This window comes from Periophthalmus magnuspinnatus, chromosome 14, assembly GCF_009829125.3.
Source record: "Periophthalmus magnuspinnatus isolate fPerMag1 chromosome 14, fPerMag1.2.pri, whole genome shotgun sequence".
NCBI lineage: Eukaryota > Metazoa > Chordata > Actinopteri > Gobiiformes > Gobiidae > Periophthalmus > Periophthalmus magnuspinnatus.
Genome location: NC_047139.1, coordinates 17,350,767 through 17,362,934, shown reverse-complemented (window position 1 = coordinate 17,362,934; position 12,168 = coordinate 17,350,767). Strand labels below are relative to the sequence as shown.

The window sequence follows — 12,168 nt, the reverse complement described above, 5'->3', positions numbered from 1 at the left end:
GGTTTGTCATTTTGGTCTTAAAATGTTCGTATGCTCTACATGACCCTGCATTTTTTTAAATTTCACTATTGTGTCCGTAAATGAAGATTAATAACAGACAAATCAGGCGCCTTCTTTCCTCAAGGTTGTTCTCGATAGCAACAAGCTTGACAAGATTGACAGCGTTGCTAAGCGTCCACTCCCTGCTAAAACAGCGGAGTGTGTGGAAAAAGACGTTACCTTCATCATTCTGGCTCCGGATTGGCTCTTTGGTTGCTATGATACTTCACTTGAATTTCGAATGAGTGTACACAGACATGAGGTGGGTTAAGTGTCTTTCCCAAGGACACAACAACAGCATTCATGTGTGGGAGCTGGAATCACACCACCAACCTGTGATTCAGTGGATCTGACCACTCTACCAATGATGTTTACGTCGAGAGCCGGATTCGAATCACCAACCTTCAGATCATTGGACAAACGCTCTACCAACTGAGCCACTGTCCCCACAATGGAAGCACGGAATGTTAAAGAATCTGCATATTTGGAGTTGCCAGAAGAATCGTCTTTTCTGAAACATATTGTAGAGGTAACAACTCTCACAAACAGACAGAAGCGAGCTCAGGTTAAAGACTGGGGAATAAATGAGCTCTGGCTGGACAATGGGATTTTAAATGAGGTAACACATTATTATTATGATTCTCTTTTGTGTTACATTTAAATCCATTATAATCCACTTTTCCACTTTACGAGTTTTATTCCCCTGATGAAGTACTCAGGAGTGTGGTTTAAAATGTGTTTGAGCCCCATTCAAACAGATTACGTTCTTTGCTGTTTGTTAATGTGTTTTTAAAAATGACAATAATTAGATTAAACTATGAGGAAGCGACTAAAGCAATTTATTCTACAACTGAAAGTCAATTAAAAGGGAGTTACGTGGTCCTGTTTGACGTTTGATGTCCAAAAATCCAAGTCGGACATTGAAGTTGAGGTGGGATTTTTTAGCCAACAGAGCGTGCATCTCTCTGATTTGTTAATCTGCCCATCTGGAATCAGGGAAACAGGAAATGGCTTCTGCGTGTAAAGTCAAAGCAGTGAATATAGAAAGAAACAGGAGGCCTAGAGGAAGAAACTTGACCTAAAGGAAGGAGCAGATTTATAGATGCAGTGAAAGATGAAACTAACATATTTGTAACTTTTTCACTAATTGGCAGCAAAAGAATTTGATGGAGCAGTGACCCACATGGGGCCAAGTTTGAACCACACTTCAAGAGCCACATTCCCCTGCTCTTCTCCTGATGCAGTTTGTCAAAGTATTTAGAGGTTTTGATGTGATTTGGTCCATTGGCGTTTTACTTTTCTGTACAAACATCGCCGCTTTGATTGTGAAAAATTGATCTGATTTAAACCAGAGCTGTGGGTAAAGTCCACACATCGATCTGGGTTTCATGAGTTGCCTTGGAGTCTTTGATTGACCAGTGAACAGTAATTACTTTTACTGCGAGCGTAAGGGCTCCACTGATATGGTTCAGAAAATAACACGTTTGTTCATAATTGTGGAATTTGAAATTTGGATCAAAACCGATTCAAAAGTAAAACTTTTTGAGCTGTTTTAATTATTGGGGAATTAAACACAGTCCTGAGGTTAAATCATGATGTTGGTTGTTCAGTTAAAGATGCAGTATGCAACTTTTTTCTGGTGGTACATGTCTCCATGGAGATGTTATTGCTTTAATAACAAATCCTTAAAAAAATAAAAATAAAATAACGTGTTAAAAATAATTATGTTACACGACCTGGTTGGAGCCGGGTTTTATGAACAGCCTCAGGAGACTATAAGAGAGTGGAGTGGGCTTTGGCTGGTGGAGCAAGATTTGATCTTTGGAAACAAAAAGTTTACTAATGCCAGTTACAAATATGCCGTTAGGTTTATCTCAAAGACTGAGCAGAGTCTGAGTCTAATTCTTTAGCCAGCAAAACTTTTATGCAACGATAAGATGGATTTCTGGAAAGAAGAATGTGTCCTTAACAGCAGTGAGGCATCTCTGCTCTGTGCAGTAGATAACAGAACACAGGAGAACACTGCAGACAGTGGCTTAGGAGTGTTTTTAGTTCATTGTGAGTTTTAATATGGACCTCATGATAAATATAAATATATGGCTGTAACATCTCATGAGGCAATACAAAGGTGACCTGCTGAAACACCTGTGGAGCTGATGGCGTTTCTTTTTAAAGCGTCCTGACCTCTGTTACACAGACCACACCTGTGGTCACCTGAGGTCAAATACAAAAGAGCAAACACAAACTCACTGTGACAGAAAACGACAGTTTAAGGATTCTACTGAAAAAGGTCAAGATGTGAGAGTGCAGGTCACATGTTGAACAGAGATGATGATGATGATGATGGTGGTGATGATCTACAGTGTGAACCAAACCAACAGCTGCATATGTCTGTAAAGGCAAATGCCTCTGATTCTTTAAATTACTTTCTGTGAGCTCAGAGAGTGGTCCATCTCGAGATCAGCGTGAGGTCAGGAAACAGGAGCGACTGCGGCTAAAGCTAAAGCTACAAGAGGCAAATCTCCACAAACACTCCGCCATTACATCGAATGAGACGCCAAGCTCCAAATAACAGAGCAGAGTTCAGATGTAATCAGACTGTGAACACAGCCCACGCCCGAGCGAAACACGAACACCACACACCTCCACTGGGAACTTATTCTCTTTGTCTCAGACACAAATAGAAGCACTTGTTCACTGTAAAGACTGAAAGACTGATTTTAAAACCACAGATGGAGTGAGGCAAGACACGAGGGCTGTTAAAAGCATCAAAAATCTGATTCTAATTGATACCAAAACTAGTATCAAAGTGAGATACTCATTTTTGGCAGGTATCAATACTAAAAAAGTCCCATTGACAGTGCAGAAATAAACCTTTCCTGAATATATCTAGAATGATCTTGAGCTGTATCAGAACAAGTATAAGACACATAGACTAGTATACACCCATGGACCACTATGGAACCTACTGGACGACTGAGGGATTACACAGATATAAGGCCACATGGGAATATAAAAGAAAGTACTACCATGTAATGTGGAAAATCACAGCATATTGTCTAAAGAAGGATTGTTTTTATTTTCATCGTAGTATCGGAATCAGTGTTGACTCTCAAGTTTATTCCTCAGTATCAAAATCAAGTTTGAAATTTGTTTTATCGTGAAAGCGCCACTACACACTACAGGTAATATTATATATATTTTTGTCAGTTTTCTCCCTGTATAAGATTTGAACCAATCTGCCTCTAAAGATGATTTATGATTTGATTTAATCAAATGGACTTGTATTAATGGATACACTCAGGACATGGCCTTGTCATTTCAAAGGAGGATTCTCACAATCCTTCACCACCTGCACACACATAGATACACCTCCAAATCTAACTCTTACCTCTGAGTTTAAAAACGAGACAGCACTGTAGATTGAATATATAGATGGACTAACCTAAATAACTAACCTCCAAAATAGGAATGATCATGGGTGCACTTCCGGCTCCATTGACTTTGGCTCCAATTCATGTTACATTGAAAAACTGTGGCCCCTCTCTCTGTAACTGCTGCTGTCAGACTCTTCCTTTTGGTTTTAAAATGTTTGTATTGACTCACTCTACATGATCTTGGTATATTTATTATACTATTGTGTCCATAAATCAAGATGTGAACAACAGACAAACCAACAACAAGTTTGATTCCTTACTAAACCAGCAGTGCGGGCTGGAAGTGGCATTACCTTCAACAGCCTTGCTCCAGATTGGCTCTTTGGTTGCTACGATACTTGCAGTCGGAATTGCAAACTGCACTGGGCTGCAAATTCAACCCTATAACTGCTCTAGCCTCGATGAGCTTCATTTGACTGGAGCCGAACGCTGTGGGTGACGTCACACTCACTTAGTCCACTTCTTTATAAAGTCTATGGGTCTTACACTAGATGAAACAAAGAAAAAAAAAGATGAACCTGTTTAAGAAAGGTCCAATTGAACCCAGTTATGTGACATTTTTAGCACCGATACCTGCACAAAGGAGTATCTAGTTTTGATACCAATTCAATTTGTAACTGATTTTCAATACTTTTGACATCCCTAGTTTATCATATCCTCTTTGGCATAAAACACATTTGTACATTTACAAAAAGAAAGTTCCGTACCCTATCTTTTAAGAATCTGTTCATATTTAAGAGGCTAATGTATTAACCTATCCTGTTCACTGATCAGAGTGGGGATCTGATTTTGAGGGTCACAAATCAATTGGGTTTATTTTAGATTGGCCTTTTTTGTTTTCATGAGTGAATCAAAGGAGAGAACAGAGACTGGATCAGGAGTCTGTTCTACAGCAGAAACAGGAGCAGACACACACAGAGGCATTTAGGGCTGTTCTCAGGGCTATTCTGAGCTCACAGCCGCTCCAAATATAACCCAGAGATGTGTGAGTGTAACCCGAGCAGGGGTCTGGGGCAGCGGTCTGGAGCAGGGGTCTGGAGCAGGGGTCTGAGTGGAAGGGGTTAGGGGGGAGGGGGTCTTAGCTCTGGTCCTGGTGTAACTGTGTGACAGCTGAAGACTAAAACAGGTGAAACCCACTCTCTCTTCTGTGACAATCTGCAGCCTCTGTGGCACCTACAGGGAGTCAAACAGCACAGGGTGGAAGTGTCTTGCCAAAGGGCATGTCCACAAAAGGATTGAAGCTGGTCTGAAATAAGGTTGAAGACGTTTGACCAAAGTTTGAATTATCATTTTATTAAGGTGATAAGGATTTATATAGGACAAAAACATGAACATATGTAAAAAGTCACATTAAACGACTTTATATAAATCCTGGTGCTTTCTTATTTTTGCATGAACTCCCCCTGCAGGTCTATCTTGTGAGTGCAGTTTGTCTCATTAGCGCTAATGTCCCAATAATTGCTTGTGTTTGATAATAAAAAACATAAAATAGAATTGAACTGGTGGAAACGTTGACCCCCCGGCTCATTATTCAGGTAAATGAGCAAAGTTTGTGTTTTGTTATTTCTCCCAAAAGTAAATTGTAAAAGCAGAAGTGTAACAAAATCAGCCCACTGCACGCTCCCTGCTCCCAATTTCAACTCATAATAAATCATTGTATGTACTGGTCCCCCCTCCTGGACCCCCTCCTGGTCCCTTCTTCACTTTCACTCTTAAAAAAACTGTTCTTAAGACGAGTACAAGCCCCACAAACACATGTGAATATTAAAAATTAGCCAAAGTGTTTATGAGCGCGAGGAGAGATTCAAGTGAATGACGCACTTCCTGCTTCAGGGTTTGAAAATTGGATAATGGAGTCATAAAAATGTGAAATAAAGGTAATTTCTTTTTGTTAACAACATCAAAACAGAGCAAAGGATCATGGGTAATGTAGTTTCCTCTGATATTTCAAGTATAAGACATATTAATAAACGTAAAGAGCTATTCTGCCAGTGACTTTAATGTGAGACTCACCCTCCAACACTTTACAACAGTCGATATTTTAGCTCAGTGGGTTTGGATCAGATTGGCCGTGTCAGGGGCTTTTCATGAACAAATATAACTTTAGCCAAAAACGAACCAAAACACACAAATGTAGCATTAGCTGTTTACTCTGCACTTAGACCTCCCACTCCCCAGACGCCTCCTCCACAGTGCGGAACGTGTGTGGACCCCGGCTTAGACCCCCCCCCCCCTCCCCGGACGCCTCCCCCACAGTGCGTGTGGACCCCAGCCCAGTACACAGTGGCTCTAGTCTGTTCACTGCTCTCTGAAGAAGGCTTGTATTAATAGTAGCTGTCTCTGGAGGAATGAGGTAATCCAAACCAAATGGGCCAAAACAGGAGCGACCGGGACAGGAAGTGATGTCACAGACCCCCCCTCTGACCCCTGCCCCCGCTCCAAGCTGTATTTACAACATAGACAGAACAAGGAATTATGGGTAAAAGGATCAGAGTACATTGAAATGATGTAAACACAGATATAAAGAGACAGCTGCATGACTCACTATAATCAGACACAAATGGCAAAAGTAATTGAAAACGTAACAAACTCTAAATGAGATATTTTTACTAAACTGTTCTGTGTCTTTTCCAATTTCGTGTCATTTGTAGACTTATGATCATGGACAAATCTGTTGCTACACAACAGAGAGTGGCACTACCAAATATTTACATAAAAACTCAAACTAAAATATGAAACTGTGCTTTTAAACACAGCTGCTCTGAATAAAGCACTGGAATATTTCACAGACTCACATCTCCTCATCCATCCCACAATGCTTTGCACTTTGACAGTATAGTCACAATATCTATTAATCATATTTAGTTTTATTAGTGAAGGGTCAAAACTAAATCTGTAAATATCTTTTCCTTGGCACCATGAAGTGTGTATGTGCTACAACAACAACTACTGCTACTACTACTACAACTGCTATAACTTCTCCTGCTGCTACTACTGCTGCTGCTACTACAACTACTACTGCTGCTCCTACTGCTACTGCAACTACTACACTACGACAACTACTACTGCTACTACAACTTCTACTTCTGCCACTACTACAACTACTAAAACTTCTACTGCTGCTACTATAACTTCTACAACTTCTACTTCTGTCACTACTACAACTACAACTGCTGCTACTGCTACTACAACTACTACTGCTGCTACTACAAGTACTGCTACTGCTACAACTACTGCAAATTCTACTGCTGCTACTACAACTACTACAACTACTACTGGTACTGCTGCTGCTACTACAACTACTGATGCTACAAAAATCAGACTTAAGTGTATTTCTAAATCACTTTGTGTCAAACTTGGTCATTAATCACTAAATATACTTATCGTACATGTGACCACAGGGAAAGTCCAGTCCTTCATGGTCATACAATACAACACGATGAATGAAAAGTATTTTATTTCTGCAGAAGTTTCAAACCCACACAGTTGTTGAGCAGCTGAAATTCCAAACTTCCCACTTCCAGCCTCAGAACAGACTGCTCCGTGTTTGTCTGTCACGCTGCTGCGTATTTGAACTTTTATGTTTTAATTTGACAGATTCAAAAGTCCAAAACATCTCAAATATTTCTGCTTCACATCTGCATGACTTTAGCAGCTGCTGAGGCTCGTCCCAAACTCCGCCCCCTCCTCCCTGTTTCCAAACATGGCCGAACTCATAAACTTACCATTTTGTCTCTTCTCTTTTCCCTCCTTCTACAAAAGTATGATCCTTAAAGTTCCTCGTTGCTCTGGTTAGCTTAGTTGATTTTTTTCAGCCTAAATTCCAAAGTTTTGCTCCGTTCATTCAGATCTTGCCTCTCTCCACTCTCGGTTGCTGCTGTGGAACTGTCAACTTTTCCAATAACACACACACTCAGAGGCCCGCCCACTTCTGCTGTAAGCCCCGCCCCCTTTGGCCTCCCTCTCGTGACCCTGACTTCCTGCCACTTTTAGCTCCTCGCATAAAGCAGCACAATGCAGACGTTAGCAACACTCGGGTTTAATGTGAGGCTAAAGCAGGAGCAGGAAAAGTGAGTGGAAACAGCAAAACACAAAGACCAAGTTTTGTGAACTCTGAGGGAAACAGAGGGAAGAATGCGGAAAAATGATGTAATATCAGGCCTAATGACACAGCAGGAGTCACTGCACGCGGGGTTAAAAACAAAACACAACTTTGATCAAGACAAAACAGTTTTATCATAAACAGCCAGAACCACATTCATAAGAAAAAATTGACTAAAACAGTAAAAAAGACACCTGAATTGTCTGTTATTAATGTCCATATCGTGATTTACAGACACAATAGCAAAATAAAATCCCCAGGATCATGTAGAGCGGGTTAATACGAACATTTTAAGCCCAAAATGACGAGTCCGACAGCAGCAGCTACAGAGAGAGAAGCCACAGTTTTTCAATAGAAAGTGAATTGGAGCCAGAATACAGCAAAGAGGCCCTGCCCCTTTAAAGGAGCTCTGTGCAGCTTTTCCTTTGAAGGTCCACCACCATCTCGTCTCCATGAAGATGTTATTGCTTAGTCTGGAGTGTTTCACAATACTACATTACACATATCTATCTCCATGGTAACAAGCAGATGATGCCATCAGACCAAGTTCCAGGTCAGATCTGTGGAGCTACGACAACGCTCACTGTAAGAATGCATGATTTATTCAAGATAAAAAGACATTTAACTGAATAAATGCAAGAGCGATCAGTTTAATGCCACACTGTGAATGTTCTATGGAGAGAGGCAGGTAATGGACCCAACGTCAGGAAAGTTACACAGTGCAGCTTTAACTAAACCCTCAGTGCTAAAATGAAAGACCTTCATCAGATAAAATCAATGCTATAACAACATATAAAGATGTAAAAGACCGTGTTTTTTAATCTGAAAAGTTGTATCGCCATGGTTACTAAACATTAAAATTCAAAAAGTAGGAATGTAGCCATTTAGCACAAACATATAGACCCAAATAAAATCAATAATATATACTTTAGATGAATCATTCTATCTTTCTCTACTCCTCTTGCTCACAGTAGTCATCCCTGTGGTTTGCGGTGTGGGTAGTTCGGAGGCTTGTGGGCGTGGTCTTGTGGTTGTGGGTGGAGTCTTGTGGGTTTGTGGGCGGGGCCTGTGTGTTTTACAAGAGCAGTGGGCGGGTTTTTCCATTTAGGAGGACATGTGTGGCAGAGGCTGTGGTCTTTATAAAGAGACAGAAATCTATGGAAAGTATGATGGAGCTTAAGGGTGTGCAGCTTTAGGGAGAAACCAGGAGCCAGGAGCCAAGAATGAGGAGTTTGAGCAGAGAAAGTCCCACTATAACCACAAACTTATAGATCTTATACAACATTATGTGTAACAGTCCCTTAAAAGTACATTTGAAGTGAACATATTCTATGATTTGAGTTTGGATCTATTAAAATGTACTCTTTAAACTGTATGTAAAGCATGATGAATCTATTTAAAGTTTCACTGCATAACCTTTCTGGGGTGTCACCTACTTGTCTCCATGGTGTGTTCCACAATAGCAGATTTAACACATCTACAGCTTACATTTCATCAGCTATGGGTGTTTTATTTATCCAAAAATGATACAAAACACTCATTGTTAGTGTGAGGAGGCTCGCTGCTCCACAAGTCTGACATGTAACTGGGCCTGGTGGTCTAGTGTTTGTCTCCATGGAGGTCGTCAGACGCTCCATCAGAACAGTTCTTTCAGTTCTCTTGTCTCTTGAATAGATCCCGTTATCTCGTTTCGGTTTCATCGTTCACCATGCGTGCATCAGCCTTTGATTCAAACCCAAAGCTGAATAAATAATTCAAAAACAAAATAACAACGGATGACATTCAAAAAGTACAAAATGGATTCTATAAATTCAACTTTTTATACAAGTTTGCTAATATCCTGCCAAACCTCTGTTCACTTCCTGTTCATTTCTGTGGTTCATATTAGTCTATAGAAAACCATGGTTCCACTCGACTGCTCCACTGTAAGAGCGAGCGTGCATGAGGACGAGCGTGCACGTGGGCGAGCGCACGGGGAGGAGCGTGCACGTGTCCGACTTTGAACAGAAGGAGAATAAAAGTGGGATCCGGAGAATGGAGATGTCTGCCACGTTTTCTGGCCTGAAAGGCTCACATCTGCACGAGTCTCGGCTGCGTCGGATTCTCGTTTGGGTTTTGAAGTTCCGTCCAGGGCCTCAGAGTGCTTTTGCCTTCATTTAAAATGCCTCGAGTCTTTTATTATTGAAACAGGTTAAATGTCCAAATGTTCCGCCTCACACCAGGACAGAGTGGAGCCGTAGGAGGGCTTTGGTTTCATTTGAACATGAACTGTAAAACTCAGAGCCGTTTCCTTTGAAGCAGAGTAAAGCGGCGCTCCACATTCTGCTGGACGTTAAACTGTTCTACACTGAGCCTCAGTGTGTAGAGCTGCCAAAGTTTCAAGGTTAAGAAAATCAAAATGTCGTCTGCTCTGGCTCTTGTTTCATATCGGGTCAATTCAAAATGTTCTTGATTGTTTAAATGTGTGCACTCTATGGGTCCTCTTTATCTGAGGGAGTAACTGCAGCCCTATACTCCACCCTGAGGTCAGCAGTCAGCTCCTGTTGGCTGTGCCCAAAGCCAGGCCCAAGTCCTCCAGGTGTACCACGTAACTTTAGGACTGGACACATTATTTGCTTTTCGAAACCTGTTCCTGAATGTTTCTACTTTTCTTTTGTACAGTTCTATTGTATAAGCAGCTCTGAAGGTAAAAAAAATATGTCTGCTGCGTATTGTCTGAAGTATGTTTTTTGTCATGTTTTATTGTATTTGTATGTTTTTATCTAATTTTTATTTTGTTCAGTGTCCGTGGGTGTTTTGAAAGGCACTTATGAATAAAATGCATTATTATTATTATTATTATTATTATTATTATTATTATTATTATTATTATTATTATTATTATTATTATGTGTTAGCATGCTAGTTGTTGTTAGCTTTAGCATGAGAGTAAATCATTTGGGTTAGGAATCTGTGTAAACCCTCAGTCGTCAAGGTCTGATCTGATCTTTTGCTTTGGCTTAGGGATGCATAAATGAGGAATAACTTTGAACCAAATCATTTAAAATGAACTAGTTATAGTTTTTCACATTTTAAGCCTTTAAAAGACCCAAAATCCTCATCAAAGTCCATGCAGTGTTGAAATGCCGGTGTTTTTCTGCTTTGTGAACAGCTCCGACATTATGAGCTGGAGCCTTGCCGTCCCGCACCTCCTCTCCATAACTCAGTCTGAGAGGATAATGGCGGCGATTGTCAGCGAGGCGTTCGAGTGCTGCATGTAAAGCGCTCTGGGGACGCTGTGATGATGGATTAATCAGTAAATAACAAGGGGCCCTCAATGCAACGCTAATGCACAGGGAGAGTGAGTCTACAGTACTACACCGCTAATATCACATCCCCTTTGGGGGGATCTTAAAGGTCAACTCTGTAACTTTTTTGGCCTTTTTAGCTTGTCTGGAATGTTCCACAGTATAGCATTAAATCTATTTTTATGTAGATTAGCAGGTGGTGCCATCAGACCAAGTTACAGGCCAGATCGGTGAAGGGCAAGCGATTCAAAGCAAAAATCCATGTTTTTCAGCATTACAATACTAAAGCTAAATAGATGAGCTTAATGCCCAGGCCTGTTGACTTCAGCGATATGTCAGATTTCAAAATGTGTTAGGCCTATTAATGCCATACTGTGGGACATATCTGGAACTTATTTCTATTCTCCTGCTGTTACCAAATAGTATGTTTCAACACTGGAATTTCCTCCATTGCGGGGCATGTAAAAGTTATCTTATTCCAGGCAATGCAATAATCTCCATGGAGATGAGCAGGTTCTGGACTGTGCATCAGAAATTTTACATAATGCAGCTTTAACCACTGACATTTTAATAACTGTGGAAAATTTCAGCCCCAAAACTGGGGCTGAAATATTTAGATTTGGATTTGTAAAATATATTTTGTTCAATAAACTCCCTAAAGTGAAAGAGCCCTCAGAGGAGGCACTCAGCATGTGATTACACCAGAATATCTCCACAACAATGGCCCCCGTCGTTTTAACACAGCGCCAACAAAACATTAAACCTTTAAGAGTCCGGAAACTGCCAGAATGTCAGCGGACGCGGCGCTAAGAGCAGGTTTTTATTCAAATTAACCACGGACATGGAACACTCGGAAACACTCTGAAGAGAAATGACCACTAAAAAGTCTAATTTAAATCCAAAGTTTACTAAATCAAAATGTTTATTTATTTGATCCAAAAACTTTTTACAGTTTTAATATTTTCTCCTTCATTTTTCCTCTTCTTTGTTTATCCACAATTCTGCAAAATACATTTTTTGAGCTTTCTACCATGTTGTAAAGTTTCCTCATCAAAAACATGTTTGAAGAGGTTTTAGATGTCACCAATGCATGTTTGAGTCATCTAGAGATCTCTCCTGGAACCTGTTCAAACCCTCCTCACGGTTAGCAGTATAAGCCTGTACAAGGCTCCGCCCACAAGCCTACGTCACCCATTCTACCACACGACAGTTCTCCATAAATATACAAAAGCATGATACAAAACTTGACAATCCTGATGTGATGTGCAGTAGTTTCATTACTGGGATGTGCAGTGATTGTGCT

The 12,168-nt window shown here is 40.6% G+C and overlaps 1 protein-coding gene across 1 annotated transcript in view; it reads right to left on the bottom strand.

Annotated features, from left to right (window-relative positions):
• Positions 1-7,366, bottom strand: part of sgcd (sarcoglycan, delta (dystrophin-associated glycoprotein)) — a 78,820-nt gene extending 71,454 nt beyond the window's left edge. The window contains exon 1 of the mRNA XM_033977767.2: positions 7,202-7,366. Within this exon, the coding sequence (XP_033833658.2) occupies positions 7,202-7,204 (3 nt within the window). The 5' untranslated portion in view covers positions 7,205-7,366. The remainder of the gene's footprint in view (positions 1-7,201) is intronic.
• Between the last annotated feature and the right edge of the window lie 4,802 nt (positions 7,367-12,168).